The sequence below is a fragment of the Accipiter gentilis genome, chromosome 9 (assembly GCF_929443795.1).
Source record: "Accipiter gentilis chromosome 9, bAccGen1.1, whole genome shotgun sequence".
In the NCBI taxonomy this organism is placed as follows: Eukaryota; Metazoa; Chordata; class Aves; order Accipitriformes; family Accipitridae; genus Astur; species Astur gentilis.
This window is the reverse complement of record NC_064888.1, coordinates 9,786,917-9,808,978: the sequence shown is the minus strand read 5'-3', so window position 1 is coordinate 9,808,978 and position 22,062 is coordinate 9,786,917. Positions and strand designations below refer to the sequence as shown.

Here is a 22,062-nt window from a genome sequence, read left to right as displayed (position 1 = left end):
TGTCAACCATCAGCAGGCAGAAAATAACTCTCAAATAAGTCTCACTACAACTTTGGAAGAATGTTTAGCTGTGAATAATAACCCGCTGTGTACTCACCAGTGCTTTGGCATTAGGATTAGCTTTCTTGTCCAAGAGAACCTTGGCAACTTTGTAGTGGCCACAGTGGGCGGCAACATGCAGCGCAGTCAGATAGTCATTAGTGACATCATCTACAGGCACGTTGTGCTGAATCAGAAGCTGAACACAGTTTAGATGATCTCCTTGTGTTGCCATGTGCAACGGAGACAAACCATTCTGTGAACAAAAAGAGCCGAGACTGATGAGTTACAGGATGGTCAGAGAAATAAAAATCCTCCATGTTGTTCTTAGAGCATTTGTTGTATGAAGAATTTTACAAGCCTAGAGAGCACCCAAAATAAACTTAATATGTTCAGTGTAACAATGAGGGTTCTTACTCTGGCAAAAGCCACGTGGAATTTGGAGCTTGTCTGGTTAGAGTTTGTAGGCAGCTCTCCAAAAAAAAAAAGAAAAAAAGTCATACCATACTTGCAATGCTCTAAACATAGCTTATATCAGTCAGCATGGCTCAGGTAAGTTGCTCTAGTTAGATCAGTTATGTGAAGAATAGCACTCTGTGACTGTTAATACCCTAGCCAGGAAATTTGCTGGTTTTAAAAGCTGCATTAAACTCACCACTCTAATGTAGTCTGCATATACAAAGCATGAGAGACCAGGTTAGAGCATCACTCACAGTAATCACTACCACCTTCCCTCATCCCTCCACTAGTGTTTTCCTGAATTTGGGTTGTACACATGCCTTACACCACATTATACCCCTGTGGAGACCATTCTTCCCAGCCAACATTGGTACAACAGCAAAAATTTCAAGTGCAACTGGGCTAAAGAAATCTGCATGAGAATCCCATGATGTGACCTACCAGTGACAGTGGTAAAGCTCTGTTTCATCAGGGAAGCACCCAAGAGATTCATGTTTAGGAACAAAACCTGTACCAAGAATTGTTTCTTGCACTGCTTACAATGGTTGATCAACAAGGTGGCAACATATATTACAGTTCCAGAGTAAAAACATGAGAGAAATAATTCTCAGAACTTTAAAGGACTGATCCTATTTCATGACAAAAGATTAGAAAATATGCCAGAATGAAAGAGGTCTTGTTAGCAGAGGTACATGAGCTCCTTAGATAAACCTCAACATACCTTCTTCCATTTGTATTCTTTTTTTTTTTTTTTTTTTCCTTACTTGGTCCCTCTAATGCCAAAATTAGATTCAAGTGCAGGAGTTTTTCTGGTAACACACAATAGTATATCATCTATAAATGACTCACAGTACACTATGTTTGCCATCATACAGAAACTGAAACTCTTGCTCACAGATGTAGTGCCCTCATGTGACCGCAGTTAGCAAAGGCAAAGTAGCAATATAAAACCAGCTGAGATCTCAGGCTTTCTGAAACAGATGATTTCTTTCTTTTCCCTTCCCTATCATAACAGTAATGACAAACATTCAAAATAAAGGTGGAAACACACAGTGAAATAATTTTAAAAAGTGACATGGAAGAAGGACGGTGAAAGCAAACAGGCTAATACTGTCAGAATTTGAAAGCAGTTTATATTCAGTGCTGAGAAGCAGACATTTGTGGACACAATTATATCTTTCAAGTAAGATTATCTCATGGGCATCTCACTTGTGATTTATGTTGGCTTGGATAAGCCTCTCTCCCATTCCCAAAGGCTACTAGAGCAATTATCTGCACAGAAGCTTCTTACTAGCAATGCATTTTAAATGTTTTCACTGTCTTCTAGTGTAGTTAAACAGTAGAATAAAAAAAGATTAATTCCCCTCAGTCACCAAGCCCTCCTGATAACAGTTTATAACTGATGATGCTTTTTAGGTGATAGTAAAAAATCATGAAACGTTATACACTGTTCTGTTCCATTTTTATAAGAAAGATCCTTCAGGTGAAAAGTGTCATTCTTCACAATAACAGCCAATAAACCACATTTTTTAATGGAGTAGGAAATTGAGAAGATGACATGGGACTCCTTTATAGGAGAGACTTGCACAAAAGAGGCTGACATTGATGGAAAAGTAGGGAAGAAGCAGAGCAGCCACACATCAATTTGGGAAAATCAGCAAGGTGTTTGACTAAAATTTGTCATGGATGAGAAAAGTGGAGCAACTAGCCACACTTTACACAAAAGAGCAAGAGACAAGACTGGATACTAAAGAAGTTGACGAAGACAAAACATTATTGGAATATTGTCTGTTGTTATGACCTAAACCAGGCTTGCCCTTAATTCAGTTACAGTAGAAGATACTCTGCAATCTTACACAAGTCAGTTAATATTTCAATGCCTTTGTCTTCTGACTTTTAACATAAAAATATTACATATAACAATGGTCTCCTGTCCCATATCCATGTTGTGAGAGACAATCCACCAAGGACCGTAAGAAGTGTGTTTGGTACTTCAGGATGAAGCCACTATATAAACACTGTTATATTACTGTTTTTATGAAGATTGCCAAGAAAATATTAAAAGGTGAAGAAGTTCAAGATTAATCAAAGGTGTTGACAGTCACATGATACGGTAAAAAAAATTTAAAAAAGGGGGGGGGGGGGGAGAGAGAGAGAGAGAGAGAGAGAAGAGGACCACAGAGATTAAACAGAGTATCAAATGCCTGACTGGGCAAACATAAAATTATCAGTGATACATAGCTTATTTTGTAGCTCTGCCAAAGGACTTTAATAAGGGAAAGTGCCATTAACTCTGGAGATGAAAGAAAAAAGAAAAAAAAGTAAGAGAGACAAACAAGCCTGGAAAAACAGTAATTAAAAAAGATGGACATTGATACACAGAGATGTCATTTCTCACACAGAAAATCATTGGCATACTCAGGGTTAGAACTCGGCTTTCCTTTTGCTTGTAGAAAACCCCAGATAATCCATTAGGTCATTGCCTCCCCTGAAAATAAATCTAAGGTTATTCCAGTGCAAAAAAGGGTCAGCACTACACTAAACAATCTCTAGCAGGAAATAGCTATCGAACTGCAGTCTGGTTATTCTTCTGAAAGAGTTTTATATAACATGAGAAAACTTTGTGAAGTCAAATTCTTTCAAAGATGTGCCCTATTTCCAATAATATATGACTTAATTTGAAGAGAATGGAGCCATTTATTTTTGCAGTGGACAGCACTGTAGTTTAGTGCCAACTGAATGGATTCATTTATGTCATTCGGAGGTACTGCTACTTCTTAGCTTACCTTCTGAAAATAGTAGAATTAACACATCAGAGGGAAACTCAGGAAGCTCTGCACTTTCTTCTGTTCACTTTTTAACACATAACATAGTTTTCCCTCTTTCAGAGAGGAGGTTCCCAGTTTGCTGAAGGTGTTTACATAAGCCTCTGCAGGTCAATGTCCAAAGTGTGTCTTTCAGCCTTAGGCTATTTCAAACCCACTATCCCATGTTCTCATCTGCCCGATTTTGGCTAGTGAACTCTGGGCCAGGCTGTGTGAATCTCCTCAGGAAGAGGAACAAATTCAAAACCCACAGGCCTTGAACAGCAGGTTAAGTTTAGGGATGATACCTGACAATATGAAATCCATGAGATAAAGAAATGCAGTTCCTTAGGAGACGTTCACATTTATGATAGTGGAAATCAAAGCAATGGGGTTTACTTTTTTTTTTCTTTAAGCAATTGAGCTACCAGAGAGTGTGGAAGAGCCTTACTCCCTGGAGTATGAGGTCAAGGCTCTGAGAGCGGCAGCAGTGTGGAGATGCGCCCCAACGGGCTCCTAGACAGCCCCTTGCTGTCACCCCCTGCTCGTGAAGTTTGCAAGTCAGGCCTGTGGGAGTCCATGGAAATTCCACATGCAAAGGATGGGTGGATCCTGTCTGTCAGATTACCCATGACAGCACTTGCCAATGACTCACTGAGCAGAGGAAAGCTGGTGCCAACCTCCCCAAACAAATGCTAAAAATATTCCAGTAAGAGGAAAAAACAAACAAACAAAAAAAACAAAAACAAAGAAGAGGGAGGAGAAAAGCAGAATATAGAAGGCACTGGGACAGAATAAGACATGATGACAGAATAGAGAAAAGAAATAATAGAAGGAAACAAGAAATATTTTTGGAAATACATTGCTTACAGACTGAGAGAAAACACTTAGTGGAAGGTTATCTTGGGAAAGAACCTCAACAAACCACACAACCCAAACGTCAACCCCGAATGGGAGAGTCATGGATTGTAGTGGTGCTACAAAGCAGGATGCTGCACTCAGATTTAAAATCAGCAATAATGGCACAGCAGAGACCACCACCAGAAGAGTTCTGGCAAGTGAGTGCTTTAATGCCAACCCTTGGGTTCAAAGCAACCTGTGCACCCTGGCACAGGTGATTTGAAATTCCCGTGAAGAATTCTGCATGATAAACTGTAGAGAGATAGAAAGTGGAGAAACTGGTAATCAGGCTAAGTCCTAAGGAAATATGAGCTGTCTCTGCAAAGAGACATAGCTCTATTTTTACCTCTTATCTCTACTCTAGCCTTAGGGTAATTTGGTCCAAGATGAAGATATATTGTAATCACCATGTATTTATTCCAGGATAGATACAGAGATCTTCAACTACTGAAATTCTGAGGGGTAGGGTTACCACACATGCCTTTTTGGTTGGCACAGAAACCTTTTCTTGTGTATCTCAATTTAACACATTTTACATATGCAGACGTGCACTACATATGGCATTCACTTTGGATATCTCCCACACAGTTACTTTAAATAGCTATAAAATAGCAAAGTTATTGTCAAACCCTGAAATATATAAGACATGTAGAATTACATTTAAAAAAAAAGTACAAGGATTATCCCAGCAGAAAACAGTACCAGTTACCTTGGTTTTGGAAAGAATAGGGGCACCACGATCCAGCAGCATTTCTACAACCTGTTCATGGCCACTTCTTGCTCCACAGTGGAGGGGTGTCAACCCATCCTGTGGGATGCAAGCATTATAATTGATTAGTTTCAGACACAGTAAAAGCTTGTGCACTTTCATAAAGACCTATGATATCCTAAGAAACTAATTAATTCCTGCAGGATGCTGCTTGTACACAACTGAACAGCTGAACCTGCTTATTCAAATGGACAGAGTACATTCTGGCTCTGATTTTCGAAACATGTAAGTAGTCATATCAAACTGGTGATCATGCACTGGGCTACTTACAGGCCCTCACTGTACATGCAGTAAAGTGGTAAATATACATACAAGAAAAAGAGACTGCACTGCAGGTACTTTTTGCCTGCATGCCTTTGAGAAAACTGGGTCTTTCATTTGTCAGTATGCATCAAAGTCAATGGATGTCATAAATAGTCCTTTTGTCTGAGAGGAAAAAAAAAAAAAAAATCTTTCCTACTTAGACTTTTTTTATTACACTGATTTTGAGAGGTGTATAGCAGATGAGGAAACCACCTTAATCCCAGGTGATAAAAGTATGTTGGATTAACTTCTGCCTCTTGTCATATAGACCATACTCGTGTGACTTCTAGCTGAATGACCTGTCTAGAGTCAAGGCATACTGTCAATACCTCTTTTAGAATAGTTTGCTTAGTAATAGTTATCATCATATTAGAAATACATTCTTTAAATAAGAAGATGACTCTTTTTAACATTAACAGAGTTATTCCAAACTGATTTGATTATTCTTTGACCTGTACCCTGTTTACAGTGCTCAGGTAATCTGCTGTATATGAGTGCTATGATGAAAGATAGCATATATACCTCGAGTAACTGTGAGTAAAGTCACATGGAGTTTTTCAATGCTGCATGACATAGTGCTTGTTACAAATCGTAATGTCATAGTTTCAAGAAAAATAAGGAACAAAAATTAATGTTTACAGAATTAGTAAGAGCAAACATTTGATTTCTTACAAGCAAAATGAATATGCAGAAAAAATATTGTATTTTCACTAAGTATGTCAAAAGAGATGCCTTCATAAGAAAGGTTGAAACTGATAAAGAAGAAAGATTATTAGTTTTCCAAATACAAGTTATAAAGGAAGGGGCTTTCTTCCAGTGTCTTCCGGCACTCTTAAAAACACATATATTGTATTGTCTAAAATATATGTTACATCATTTTTGTAAAAAAGATTATCTAAAATTCCTTCTGACACATCCTGTGCTCATTAATTCATGCACAGGCACTCCATCTGTGTCTGCCTCTGTATGATAGCAAGTACTATTAAGATACCTCCATAGACATAGTTTCCATGCATAACTACGATATTCTTTCTTGATAATTTCTAAACCATTACACTCTACTAAAACATCAGCTTAAGGCCTGCGAAGTGTAAAGGGCAGCTGCAGAGAGGGAGGTAGTGATTCAGAGAGCCTTACACACCCCCTGCTTCTACTTTCTTGCCCTCTTCTAATAAGCCTATAAAAGATAGCAGACAGAAATTAACTTTTTCTGCTATTCCCATTTAAAACTTGTATTGTTCTTGTTGTGCATGTTCTTCCACTTAAAGTAAGGCATATGTTTTCGATGTAGATGAAGAAAAGATTTTGGTTCAGACTTGACTTCATCAGGAATCAGGGAGTCATTTGTTCACGCAAGATGAGCACAGTTTGGCCCACTATGTTCTTACTGGCATGTCTGGAGCTAATGCTAATGTCATTTCTGCTTCTTTCCGTTATTTCAGCCCATGAAGTACAGGGAAGGGCATCTTGTTAAAATGATACTACACAAAATAAAGATGTGTTGCTCAAAATATGTAAGTAAAGACAAAGAGAAAAGATATCAAAACCCGTGAATGGTACATTTAGGAGCTGAGTTGCAAATGTTTTGCTGTAGCTTCACAAGTGTTTAGAAAAGGTAATGCATATTTCTCATACCAGTTATTTCCACAGGCAAGGTCATACCAAATACTGAGCAGAACGCAAACAACTAACATAAAAATATTGCGCACACGAAAAAACATGTATGGGAAAGAAAATAAAAACCAGCAAGGCTAGATAACTAGAGACCTGTAGGCAGGAGCTGAAGATCATGTAGTTTAGACTGTTCGTTCTTCTTACCTCCTGTATTTATCGTATTCTCCAGGTACATCAAAGATACTCAAGGATATCAGGCACAAAACTGTAAGTTAGGGAACATTTTCCAGATTTTATGGCCCCCTAACTCATTTCACGACCATACCATGGATAGTACATATCAAGCTCACAGAGAACGAGACACATGTGATCATCTTCATGCACTAGACTGGACCCTTAAAAACTACTTCAGTGCTCCCCAGAGCACAGTGCCTGGACCCCTTGGCTTGTGCTAGGGCTGACAAGGTTCCTGTGGCACAGGAGGTGGCAGGCAGTCAGGCTTGGCCAGCTAGAACTTGTTCCAGTCCGCATGGCAGTCATTACCTGCAGATGCATCACATGGCGTGACACAACATTACAATGCAATATAGGTGCTTGTTGGGACAGCTGATCTATAGCTATTGTTAAGGTGATCTCAGGACTCCCACTGTGAAGAGCCAATACACTTGAAGACAGCTCATTTAGCTGCAGACATCTTTTCTTGTACTCTGAAAAGACACTGTCTATTCACCTGGCTTGGTTAATTGCTATATGGCACTAAAAGCACGTAAAGAAATGTGCAGAGGCAATCTGAAAGACAGATCAGGGAAAGATTTTGTTTTAAAAAAAGAGAATCCAAGATTAAAAGAGACTGCTCTGAACTCAGCAAGACTTCACTGATTTTGTCAGGAGATTTTCTAGTTGCTTATTTACTGTTCATATAGACTATACTGTGAAAAGCGTAAAATATATTACTTGTATTAGGAAGCAAACTTGCCTTGATATGATAGTCTGCAATGGCTCAGAAAAATCATTACAAACGATTATGACAATAATCTGCAGATTAAGGACTCTCTAAGTATGTGCTGACATGATAAATCGTATCATCTGTATTATCTATCCCTTCAGAGAGCCTGAGAGTAGCTCCAGCAAAGTCAGGAGTTCAATAGGAGGAGTTCTGCTTAGGCACAAACTTCCCGTAAGTATTGCACACCCATCTCTGGGGCTGCTGCTCTTCCTTTAGCTTTTATTTCAAACACACACACATCCCCCACACACCCCAAATAAATGAGATCTAAGCATTGTTTCTGGTCGCTGTCGAGACTCAGATACCTGTGTAGCTCCCTGATCTTGTTACACTGGGATCACAACTGGCTTGACGTTAGCAGACGACGGTACAGGGAACTGAGCCTCCCTGCTGCAGCGTGTTTCCCTGCCACCACCTGTGGCTCCAAGGGACCCCCGAGCAGCACGGGTAAGCACAGACCAGCCTCCCTGTGCTCCCCAGCTACCCCTTCCCTGTCAATGCTCACCCAGGATTTCCCTTGCATAATGGGATCCTCTGGCCTGTACCTCAAATCCATGGTTGCCTCAGTACCACTACTCTCACATCAGCAAGCATCAGCTTCTAACCCAGTCTACGAGTGATGACATTAAGAACAACGCCCAGTAAAACTTTACTGTGATGCATATATTCAGCAAGAGCCTGTCCGACTTTGAGCCAAATCCCAGAGCCTGCCCATGGCCTTGGCAGGAGTGCGACAGGCGCTCTACTTCCCTGAGACAGAGGTAGAAGGCGTGCTTCCCCAGGGGAGCAATTACTGCTGCCTCCGGGGTTTATCATACCCACCGCTGCTTAGCGAGTCTCTGCGCACGTGCTTCAGTCTAGCAGGGCTCTGTATCTCACGGTCCCTCCATGCTCTAAGTCTCCTGAATTCTTCACTTCATTGGCACTATTGCAAATTGCCCCTTCTGTACAATACGGCAACAAATGAGGTTTGCTCTTCCTACGCATGCAAAATGTCCTTAAGAGTGCCAAGGCAGTGATATTCCTGCAGTTATTTTATATCTTAATACAAGTGGCTTTTCTGGAGCAGCTTATGTATGATCTGATGCATCTTAAAAGAGCATATCCCACATGTTTTCATGCAGATATGAGTGCTGGCCTGTTATTTAGCTGCAAAATCAGTAGAATGAAGATTATAAACACTTACTGTTAATCCAGGCTAAAACTTGCTTGCTGCCTGCTTCAGACACAAATTCACTTTGGCTTATACAGTACGAGACAGCCAAAGCAAATCAAGCTAATTTAATCAACCTTTCTAATTAAACATTATTTTTTAAAGTCTTTTCTAGAAGACAGAGAAAAAATAATTAGGGCAACAATCAGTAAACATGCTACATGAGGCATTAATAGGTCTTTGCTTAGAATGTTGGTTAAAAACCTGAACGATAAAAGCTGCCCTGGATGGACAAAAGCAGCACAGAATTCTTGAGGAGTACCTTTAAGAATTCAGTACAAAGCCCCAAATACCAGCTGTTAGACATCTCACACAAAAAAAAGGACAGAGAGAAGATAAACAGCTGATTAAAATAAACAACGCAAAATAAGCGTGAATTAAAAGGAAAAAAAAAGAGATAGCTGAGCCTCAAAATAGTTGTAAGATCATTTTTGGAAATAACCTCACATGCTCACACATTATCTCAACTCCTAAATACAGTTTGCAGGTGTGCAACAATATTTATGGTGCTCATCAAATCATAGTCCTAATGAATATAGAGAAATTGGGAGCCCATGGATGACTTTTACAATAATTTAAACAGGATAAGGATTTAGGCCTTCATGTTAACCTTCCATGCAATACTTCCGCACTGCAGTTTCCAGGACCATCTGCCTGCAGCAAACGCAATGCTCATGGAAATGAGTAAGGAAGAGAAATCATTATCCCAACTTATTTAATAAGCGGGAAAGGCTTTATGTGAATTTATCTATAAGATGGGTATGTTTGTGAAAAACAAAAACAGACATTATTTGAAGGGTATTTCGTACCCCGTACAGAGAATAGATTGCAGAAACAGATCACAAAACGACAGCTGAAGAGCTGAACCTGTCCCACCTAAGAGTCAGAGTAGCAAATCCTGTCCCTGTTGGTGTTTGGTCAATAACACAAAACAGTATCTTCTGCATACTCATTTAAAGGTGAATTACAGACCTGATACAGGAGAAACAAAAGCCTAGGAATTTCAGCCTCTGAGCAAAAGAAACAAGCAATTTTCAAGAATTTTTGCCCTTTCATACAGGTACAGAAACTTTGCCATTCACCTTTAAGGGGATATATTGTTTTCTATAACCAACATTTGCATTAAATAATATCACAGTGTCCAAGACAAAAACTATTTTAACCAAACAAAAAATAATTCTGCTCATCTCTTATCCCCAAAAACTCTACTCACCTCTTTAAAACCTCTTATAGAGGTCTCACCTTATAAATCTGTGAGGAGCCTCACTTATTTTTCATGTGCAAATCCCATCTATTTATCAAGTTGTATGTGCATTCAGCACCCACATCTGCCCCTCAAGGGCACACCACAAGGCTGGGCTCTGACTGGGCATCCAGCTGATAGGCATGACTTGATACACTTATCAGAAAAGACAGCCTTGGCTGCTCTTTGCCTTTCAATACATTCAGCAGCGGTAATGCTGTTGCAAAAGGATATGGCCAAAGCTTCTGTCATCCTGAATTTTCATAAGACCATTCTGTGTCTGGGACATTAAAAAAAAGAATGGTTCTTAAAAAAAAATGAAATTACTGCAAAGTTGACATACCTCAATTGTTCTGCCCTGGAAAACAACATTGGGTCAGGTAGGAATAACAAGAGATTTAGCAGGAACACATGTTCTAACAGCTCACAGCAATTAATCTTTGCTATTGAATATGAGAACTAGGCAGACACTCCTGAAACAATGTCCTTTTTTCATCTACCACCGCATTAATCTCAGCCTTCTATTGCTTCTCCTATTGATTTGGAAATCCTTCCTGATCTACTCCAGCGATGCTCTTCCCTTTCTCGATCATGCAGCTGTCTGCTCAGTTCAGTGAGTCTCCCCAGCAGAGGCACAGGCTGCCCAGACCACAGGCTGGTAAACCCTTGCCAGGATGAGTCAGTGCCGCCAGGAGCAAAGCTTCCACTTAGTCACTAACTGCCAGAAAATGATGCCTCTGGTAATGCCAGAGAAGTGCAATGATGAGTGACACACGTACAGCACAAGCAGGAGAAGTTACGCAAATCCCTTCTGATTTATGGAGAGGATGGGTATTTGGGGAAACAGGCAGTCTCTGGGAGAAGCCAGAAAAAACAAAACACCACTTCGTGAACCACACTTATCCGTTGCCTTTTGCCTCCCTGGGAAGCTCTGCCAGACTCAGGAGCTCTTAATGCTTCTGTCCTCTTCCTGGATCCTGTTTCCATCCCAGCTTGTATTTTTAGTTACATAAATTACCCTAATATCTGACCCTGGAGCCTGTGATACAGAAAATGAAGCAGATGATGAATTTTCATAACTAAAAGAAAAGAACAAGCTGGACTCTTTAAAGTAGTGGTCCCCAACATTTTGGCTGCAGTAGGCCATATAAATGCTTGTGGAGAGGAAGCAAATAGTCCCTTGCCACTACCCTTTCTCCCTGCTCTGACTAAATGCACATATGTCACGTCACCAAAATGTGGCCCTCCCCACCACATGGTAGGCCCACATCCCTCAGCCTGGCAGCCCCCATGTAGCATGTAGGAGCCTGGTATTTTAGTCCAGAAATTATACCCACTGTTATCCATGAAAAGTCATCTCTTCCAGCTTCCCCGATTAGAAAAACCAGAAACATTTCACAAAGGAATCATGAATGACTTCCAAAGGCAAAATAGAAGAAGAACTAAAGAAAAATATGTGGAGAGACTGAAGTGATGACAAAATAAGTTGACTCAGTTTCTGAATTTGCCACAGAAACAAAAAATACAAATGTGCCTCAACAAGCACTGCAGGAAATCTCAGAGACTGCTGCAACACTAGAAAACCAAACAGAAACCTGTGGATACAGTAATAACTGTAGAGAAAAATGTTCTTACCTTTGTTTTGTTTAGAATGATTCTGGTGGAAAGCATACAGAATAATTAAAAATGGAAGATGGACAGATGATAAGCTCATATTGCAAGAAAATTACAACTGTCAAAAAGTTACAGGCACAGCTCCTGAAGGTTACCTCACGTGCACAGGAGCGTGTTGCAAAGACTGCCATGACAGTCCGCAGCACCACTGGTTCTAGGTTTACTTTGAAACATTTGACCTTTTCCTTCTCTTTTTGCCCCTGTGTAAGTAAATAAAATATCCCTAAACTGGTTTGATTGGGTTTTAACTACAGCAGTTAGATATAGCCATATGCATTGAGCTTCTAAGTCACTCAGTGGACAGAGTTAGGTGTCAACCTAACAGAAGCTGTGACTATGCCTGGCACGTTTGCTGACAAATCCAGGCCAGCAGCTAAGCACCCAGTCAGACAGAGGCTGAGCTGCGTAAGACTCATCAGCAACATCATGCCCTGTGGATAACGAAAAGCAAACACCACTGCAGTTCAAAGTTACTTCTAGCATTCAAATACTGAAATATCTGAATTTAATTCTTTCTTTTGGTATTTTCCTGTACATTCTCCTCCATGCCCAGGTAGCTAGAAGCAGCTCCTAACTAAATGCTCTCCAGAGAACATGGAAAATCGTTGGTTCTGAGCTTTGCCATACATGGTGTTTCACACACGGCTTTAAGAGATGTAAATTGTTAGCAACATACTGCAACCACTTTACAAAAAAGAAATGCAGTGCAGCTATGGTAAGCTGCCAGGAAGATGAATGATTCAAGCTGTACAGCAACTAACAGGTCAGAGGCAAGAATTCCACACAGTCACTCACAGCATTCACACTTAAGCTTACCCTTGTTTTGGCATCAATTTTAGCTCCTCGATCAAGTAGGAGTTTGACCATATTTGCATTTCCCCTCTTTGATGCAACATGTAACGGCGTGATATCATTCTGTGGATTAAAAAAACATGAAAGTAAATATCCGTATATCTTTCTTTCATGAACTCCACGATCGGTTTGCTCACAGAATGAATTATTCCCAATTTGCCAAAGCGTAACACAGTTTTGCTTCCCTGGGAGCATGAAAGCAAAGGGAAGCTGTGTTTATCTACATATGTGAATTACTGGCCTGATATGTTGACATATATATTATGAAGAGAAACAAGTTGTGGTTGGAGTTATAAGCAGACATAATTGTGCCTCAGTTCTCAGCTTTTGCATAAGAGTTACATTTATGCAATTTTACTGACTAAACCCTAGCAATTTAATTCAGCTATCATTGTTTCTGAGCATGTAATGATAAGGATCCATACCTCACAACTTCACAGGCCTTGTAGGAGCCATGGAAAATAAATAAAACCATTACATCTGTAGGTCTAATTCAATAGCAACAAGATGGCAATACTATTTATTTCCAAACATTATCAGCAAACTCTGAAAGCTTCGTAACCACCTTCACTTCAGTTATATTACTAATTTCATCTTCCGAATTTATTCCTCTAATTGATGTAATCCTGTACTTCAAGTGAGACTGTAAATATGTGTATATGCTTCCCTAAGTGGCGCCTGACGGGCCAGCAGCATGCAGCAATGCTGCACATCGAGGACGGTTACATAACCAATGCTTGCGCACACAAACACGCTTTTTTAACAAGATGTAGCTAGGATGTTTTTTCATGCTCTGATGAATCCTTTATCTTGTGATGTATGAAGGCCATATCCTGTATATATTCGATCATATGGAGCCAAGTAAAAATAAAAGGATTTAAATAGAGCATGCAGCTACTATATGAAGACAAATAGAATTTTAAAGAACAGGTTTCTGTGTATTCAGGGGCAGCGCAAGCAGCTGGCTGCATAAAACCAGCTTCCCCGTGACTGAGCAGAAAGCGGTAAATTTTAGTGAGCCTGTGTCCTGTGGCTGACGGCATCAGAAAGGCACCCATGGCCTCAAATAGCTGGAGAGTGGTACAAGTGTCTTACCTGGCCAACAGACCGTTTAATAGTGCTGCCTCAAAACTGCAGGTGAGTGGAGTGATAGAAAACCAGTACTGAAAAAAGATCCCCTCTCAGATGTGATAAGCTGACTCACAGCTTAATAATAATGCTGAGTACCTAATCCAGAATGCTACATTTTCACCGACACAAAATTTCACTATGAAGCTAACTCACAGCTACTAGAAAGTACTAATTAATATTATCACAGAGGTAAAATACATTTTAGCAAGATGAAATGACAGAGCTTCTTTCTCCAATATTAATGATCATTAGAGCATCAAAACAACTACTATTCCAGGAGAGCTTCTCATTTCTTTAAAAAACAAAGTGAAACAAAAAGATGCATAGCACATTAAACAGAAAGTGTGCTATGCCTAGTCCTTCCAGAGATGTAAAACTGTGTGATTGCTTAATTTGTAATTTGTGAGCTGGTTTTGAAAAAAAATTCATTTTATTTGCCTGGGAGTTAACACTGGATATATGGGGACAGTATATTACTGTATCAGCCACAAAGAGGACAGAAAAAGAGGAGAAAAACAATTATGAGGAGATACTTTCTGCTTTTCCTCTCTTCCCAGGAGGAAAGATGTTACCGAGGTCAGAGGGAGAGAGAGAGAAATTCTACTTTCCTGAGAAAAAACAGTAAAGGAAATAACTTTTGTGTTGTCTTCAAGTAAAGGGTACTGCGGGTAATCTAGACTGAAGGACCACCTTTTTCCACTTGCTGGGGTTGATGGGCAAAGAGGTTAACTCAGTCTAATAGACCTTAGTGCTCTGCTAACATGTCAAAATAACTTAGTACTAATAATTTACTGTATCATACACAGATTAGAAGAAATACCTTTCCTAAGCATCAATAAAGAAATGGAGGAGGAAGGCACATCATTACAAAAGATAGGACGAATACATATTAAAAGTCTGGTTCTCATTCATCTTGACACTAAGCTAAATCAATCTAGTGCAGAACAGGGGAGGGCATAACTACATAAGAACGTGCACTTTGGATCTAATTAATTGCCAGTCCTATCGTTCAAACCTCCTGTTGCCTTAAATGAAGGAGAGTTGATTCTAAGTTATATAGATGAGTGCTGGCAGATACACACTTAAACTCCAAAAGAGATGACTTCCACTTAGCAGTTAAGGTTTAGGTCACACTGTTCACTTGCAACAGGGGAAGAAAATTTAAAAACATCCACTTTCATGTTCAAAAAGGAGTCCTGTTCAAATGACCTTCATACTTCTGGTTAGCACTGTAACTATCAGGACAGTGCAGTTCTCTCTCAGCTTCTGACAGGGGTGAGCACCCTGGCTGGGAACATGGGGAAATTCTCCAGCACAGAGTAAGGACTGAGCTCACTTCTACAAGCTGGAGAGCTAGCAATCCATCTTCCCTCCATTTGATCACCTGTCTTCATGAAAAACATAAATTTAATGTCTGAAGGATCTTTAAACCTTTCAACATTTGGTTGAAAATAGGCAGCAAGTTCACATTAGGAAAAGGTGGATGGATAAAGGATGTGATCACTTTAGACACAGTTTGTTAGGAAAACCAACAACACACAGCTACCCTGAAATAACGAATTGAGCAGGAGAAATCAAGCAAATGAAACCCTATATGCCCAGCGAAATATCTGTCCTTATGGATGATCAAACTCAGGTCTTCTTTCCTGGGAAAAGGGCACTGCAGCACTCACTCTCTGGGAAGGAGGATGCAGTTTTTGTCATACTCTACTAACCTATTCAGACAATTCATAAAAAGAATTAAGAGACAAAGAACAAAAAGCATGTTTAGCTTGTTTCAACCATAACAGCTCAGGAAAACACTGTGGGGAAAAGAAGAGAAAAAAAGAGAGGGGGCAGGTCTCTATTCAGAATTTAATTTTGCCATTTAGCTCGTTGAGCTTTTACTGGTAACAATAAATATGAAGTAATAATTCTGCTGGCTGAGACTTCTGATTCCATGCAGACAAAGAGATGCATTGTGTGAATGCTTGAATAATTGCACACCAAAATTTAGGGCAAGCAATTTGTCTTTGGTCAATACTGTGCTGTGCGAAGGCTTAAAGAAGTATACGTAGATGTATCACACATATGGCACCTTCCCATCTCTCATTTAACAATTAAGAATGCGAACTGAGAAGGTAAACCTCAGACAACATCATCATTAATGTTTCTGACGACAAAACGCAAAGCAAGCAACTCAAAATTGAGTTGTTTGTACTTGTCACAAGAAACGAGAGATAAAAAAAATCTTCATAATATGTGCAGCTTGGGTGTAGGTTATTAATACTAAAACTGTGGTATCAGCAAACAATATAGCCACCAAATGTAAGGTTCTGAATTCTTCAGTAAATCAACAGCGTCTGCTGTCTTTTCAGTCTATTTTTATCTGTTTGATCTTCTATAAATTTCTCCCTTTGTTCTTAAGATAAAATAGTAAATCAGGAAACTTTTGAAGATGTTTTTCTGCAGTAATAAAGCTGAAATGCCTTCAAAAAGTTGCCATTAAAAGATGTAGTTTAGATCTAGCATGTCTGTTGGAGTGCTTCTTGCCCTCACTGTTGAAATTTCAAATGCTGGATAATGTCTCAGGTAGACCCCTTGATACTGAGATCCAACTTGCCATTCAACTTGAGAGTTAACAAATTCTACAGGGAATATGAAACATAAGTTGTGAGAATAGCAACCTGAAACTATGCAATAAATGCTCAGAAGATTATGAACTAGCACATAGCCCTTCCTCTCCGCCTTGACAGATTTCCTGGGGTATATGACTTGAAGTACTCTGAAACTGTATATAGCTCAAAGTGTGACAGATTACATGCATGCAATTTTTTTCTACACCTCGCAACATTGTGGATGGCTGTTTTCCCTTTATCTCTATCCATTGCCTGCTGCAGCCACCACCCTCTCAGACAGGCCCCGTGCCTTCCTTCAGAGCCTCACAACATCCAGAAATATGATGGGTGACAAGTGACCTGCTTTTACATTCAGTGGCTTTTGCTTGTGCCTGAGCAGAGGAAACACTAAGCCCTTTCAGCTGCAGCTCTCTACCTACAGCTTCACAAGAAAATTAAAAACACCTTTGAGCTATCCTATGCTGAGCAATAAGCCACCTACACTTCCCATCTGAAATGAGATCTGCTCCCCTCTGACACATTGCATTATCCACCACAGTTCACCACAGTAGTCAGAATTAGTCCTTCCTATTACAAATTAGCAACATGAATGGTTAGGAAGTCAGAAAAAAGTAGGGATAAACTTAAAATTGACAGAGTGCAAACACAGTACATCTTATAAGTTTTATTTTAACGCATTTAGAAAATGAAGAATTCCCCCTGGTTTCTGGTATGCTATGAAGTCCTCGGGGATTGGCTGCTTCTCCCATCAGTCTGAGTTTACAAGCATAAGGATGCTAATAATAAATAAGAAAAGTAAATGTTTGCACTTACAGTATCATATTGGGCTCTGAAGTGTACCTTTAAAAAAAAGCACACAAAAAAAGGGTAAACCTTTCCTAGTCATGTGCTGCATTGTTTTAAATGTTTACTGACTGGCAGATCATGTAGGGACTGTGAAGACTCATTGCCAGCCTCATGGGGACTTGATATTTCTCCTTGTTATCAATGAGAGAACTTACCTGCACCTCTGAGCTCTCCTCCCAGCCCCTCACTGGGGCATAGTTTTAATCAGAAAGATTTATCTTTGATTTTTTTTAAAAAAAGTTTCTTGCCAAAATGTTCAGATTAACTTGCAATTTAGTCAGAGAGTCCTCAGTTCTCAACTGAGAGCAGACTCTGGGAAGAGCTTAATATTGACAAAGAATGTGTGAATAAAACAGAAGCTGAAAATATCCAGACTGGCAAAGCAGAAATTTCCTATACAGTCTGGAAAATCACTCCATCATTAGGGGTTCTTAAGGAAAGAGCATAATGTTGGCTGCTGGTTGTTGTATACTGGAATTGTCATCAACAACACTGCATAGATAATACCACTATTACCAGTTCCTGGAGGTAGGGGAAGCTTGTGCTGCGCATGTTAAGACTGTCACATGCAACTACACCAATACATCAATATGTTGTGTATGAAAACACTCAATATTCTCTCCTGTATTTTTCTGCAATTCAGAATTGGAGCTACAACACAGCAGAACCCGTGCAGAGAAAAGTCTTATATTCTAGTAGCAGTTACTGAGATCACTGAGACTTGTATAGGACTTTCTGCAATTAAAGAAATTATAGGTACAAACACTCAATCAGATGCTTTCCAGGAAACCTTACAGCAGAGCATAATGTTTTAGCTTTTATCTCCTCTACTTAATGTTAATAAGTCTTATACTGTGCTAATTCAGTTCTTATATGCTTGTATACTTATCTTTCTTCAGGCTTGAGGTGTATACAATGAATCCTGGAAGAAAAGAAGGAAGAGTATAGCAAGGAGCTGTTATGGCAAACTACCACTAGGGAAATGAAAAGATGTTTTTCTCTTATGTTACTGTCACTTACATATTGTCTGTTCTTTTTGATGGGCTAATGGTGTTCTGCTCCTCAGCCTCAGCGTCATCATTAATGCATGCCGTCCTCACAGCACCCTCTCAAAATTACCAGATCCTTTCTCAACCTTCCAGTAAGCAAACTTTCTGCCGGCAAAGCCCAGTCCCAGTAGAACTGAGATCTCCTCTAGAATAAGGAGTGTTGTGTATCAGGAAGACTGTTCACAGGGTTAGATGCAGTTTTATGGCACAGTGACTACCTCCTGTTTGCTCTGGTAAGAAAGATATGGGCAGAGGTCATCTTCATGTAGAGGATGATTCCCTTGCTACCTGAATCTTCTGACTTGCTCAAGTACAGAGTGGATGTGGGGGTCACAGGGGTTTCTTTCACCTGTTGCTCTGGAAGCTGCAGAGAACAATTTCTTTCTTCCTTCCTTCCTTTCTAACCACTGTGCTCCTCAGAGACAGGTGGAATTTCAGAGGCATTTCCTAACCTAGACTAGACAGATCTTTCCACTGGAAGATAATCTCAGACAGATGAATGATATCTCAAGACTCTGTGAACCCCCAAAAGATAACTTTTTCCTAACTATAATTCCCAGAAAATAGAGTTTATTCAAAGCACCTTCCTCACCTCCCTGGTCTGCATAGCAGCCTTGGAGAAACACTGATTTGCACTTTCTTGTTGCTGAATTAGCATGGGGCAGTCTGGACACACATCTCCATTGCAGCTGGCTGGGAACTGCAGCAGATAAAATTGCCTGCCCTCCCTGTGCACTGCTCCTGGGGATGCCCAAGCAAGGCCTGAACGGGAAAGGGCGGGCACTCTGCAGGGGTCTGATTTATAGCAAAAGAGCTTTCTTGCACAGGGCACCATAGGTATAATCAGACTGCTAAGGAAAATGGTTTCTTCTTCCTTCTGGTGGCTGTTACTTGCTTTAGCATGTATCTAGATACACCCTCCCAAGTCCTAAATATTGAAATGCAAGGCAGTCTAGAGCAAATTTGAAGGGAGCAGTAGAGATAAAGAAGAAATCCTTCTGTGACCTGTCCTTTTTCTCCAGCACCCCACCCACCTGCAGACTGAAGATGACCTGATTCTGGTAAGGAAAGTCAAGCCAATAGCACGAAGCCCCTACAACAACATCCAGCTCCTAGAAGCAGCAGCTAGGATGGGAGCACAGCAGCTTCCAATACACGTGGTCACTGTATGCCAGCAACAGATCTCCTGAAGTGAAAGCCTGGAACAAGAGAGCCTACTTGGTGATTTTCACCATTTTCTCCATACTAATCACTAGGTTGGTAGTTCCAGGAGACTGCAAGTAGATATCAAAATTATTACAACTCTAGGTAACACACCAGATACAGTTTGATTCAAAGGCACAAGTGGCTGATGCACAATATTTTTCTTAACAGCAATTACTTTTTCCTGTTGAAAAAATTGATAAAATAGGTTGATTTAATGGTCTTTGACCTTCTTTCAGTTTGTAACTAGGATTTATCTGCACCTCTCCAACATCAGGTGCCATTGCCACCTAAAAGAATGGTGCCCGGAATTGCTGCAATCCTTCAAAGCCCAGGTAGTGAATACACTTACGTGTTAATATGGCTGAGAAAGGAGACTGACTTCATCCTTAGTTACCCTTTATTCTCTTCCTCTACTTCTTTAGCCCATATGTGATTGCCTCCCAGTTGAGCAAGAGGGAAATATAGCGATGCAATGAAGGAATTTCTTTAGCTTTGAAGGGTTTCAGAGAAGCATAGCCACACACTTGAAAACGTACTTGAAAAAGGATGATGAATAGACATAAAATGGCCATTACTTCTACAATGCATACCCTGCCAGTAATTGTGACAGGTTTATTGCTGAGTTTGAGCCCAAGAAGTCAAGCAATTTGGAATGAGTATTTTTCCTTCATTACAAAATGGCAAACATCCAGCCCAATAAGGAGATCTTGTTTCACTTGGGCTGAGGTTATTAAGGTTCTTAGAGCTGCCTCCCTGTAAATAAACAGAATCAGGGGCATCACAAGCTGGTTTACTGAAATGATCTTCATCCATCCCACAGGGAACTTTCCACGTTGTGCCACCTTCCCTGCACTTGCAGCAAGACTAGAGAAGAAAGCACAGACACAGAAGTGCTAACGCAGTTCAGCGGAAAAGCTGACATGAAATCAGTTGCTGGGCTGAAAGAGTGCAAACCAAAAGCAGATACGTTTCCAACCCTCCCAGCCTCTATGGTCAGCAGGTACACAGGCTGGCAGGCACTGTAACACCTGTAGAACTCCTGGAGCTACACCTGTTTTTCTTATATGCAGTGAAAGACGGGAACAAGGGAGTACATGACAGCTGAGAGGCAGGCAGGTGTATACCAGTGGGGGTGAGGGGAGCAGCTGCTACTGCGTATCACTGGGGACATCATTTACTTACAGTACAGCACCACTGCTCACCTCCTGCCCGCACACTGAGAGCCATCATCAAGCTCACGTCTTTCCCTGCCTTCATTGCTGGAGCCTCTTTTTTCCCTCGGGCCTCTCAGAAACGCACTGAAAACACAGAGGCTGCAGGGATCTCCTTTGCTACAGGTCTGCCCTCCTTTTTCTTTCATCCTTTCACCAGCTCCTCTTTTCACCACACTTGTCCTTGTCCTTAAGGCACAGAGCTCTGCCTTCATCCTACAAGTCCATTCACATTTTCACCACCCTTCCCCACCTTCACTACATCGATGGTGGGAGCTAGCTATTTATCCTTCCTTCACACATTTGTCTTCATGTTGCCCCCTCCACACAAGCCTCTTCTGTTACGAAAATCCTCTGCTGTTGTTCAAATCTCTCCCTAGAACTGATACTTGCCTAAATAGTTTAAACATAAATTGAGAGATAGACAAATAGTGTTGATTCATATTTATTTAAGAGAACAAAGGAAAAATAGTTGGTGGTTTGCAAAAGCATGAAGTGCTTCTGAAAGCTACAATAAACACATAGTATGGTTTTACTTGGGTTGCAGCCCTTCTGAATCTTTGCTCTGTTCTTGTCTTAGGTTGTCAACAATTCAAACAAGGGCCCTTCCTCTAGAGGGGTGACAGGACATTGTGGATATTGTTTACAGAAATTAAAACAAGAGGCAGTGAGGTGGCAGTGGGCAGGCTGTACCCATGGGTCATTTTTAGTACCTGTTTGAGTAGTACCTCTACCTGTTTTCCAGTTTGGGTAATCAAGGATCAAGCAAAGGCTCTGTTACTTGGTGCTGATAATTGTACTTTACGCTCAACTTATACTGGTGCTATGTTTGCCTACAAATTCACTGCTCTACCAGAATCTAATTAATCTTTCTGTGAAGCGCTTTCATTACCCGCAGTCTAATAAACACTAAAGAACAAAATTCAACTCCATATTACTATTATTTATGCTACAATTCCTTCTGTCGCAGCTACTTTATCTAGATTTGCAACCACCGTGCAGGAGATGTGCTCTTTGGATGCCCCCACCCAGCTATCACAAGCACAAACAAGCCGTTCAGTGTTCTGAGTCACAGCGTCAGCCCACTGCTCTTTAGGGCTGATGTCACTGCATTTGTACTTCCCC

General features: G+C 40.4%; 1 protein-coding gene across 24 annotated transcripts in view; it reads right to left on the bottom strand.

Annotated features, from left to right (window-relative positions):
• Nucleotides 1–22,062, bottom strand: part of ANK3 (ankyrin 3) — a 385,183-nt gene that overhangs the window by 115,355 nt on the left and 247,766 nt on the right. For 23 of the 24 annotated variants that reach the window (XM_049809737.1, XM_049809736.1, XM_049809743.1 and 20 more), the window contains 3 exons: nt 12,841–12,939; nt 4,912–5,010; nt 98–295 (listed from right to left, as the gene is read on the bottom strand). The exons of the other annotated variant lie outside the window; for it this stretch is intronic. In XM_049809737.1, coding sequence (XP_049665694.1) covers nt 98–295; nt 4,912–5,010; nt 12,841–12,939 — 396 coding nt within the window. The remainder of the gene's footprint in view (nt 1–97; nt 296–4,911; nt 5,011–12,840; nt 12,940–22,062) is intronic. 24 annotated transcript variants of the gene reach the window in all.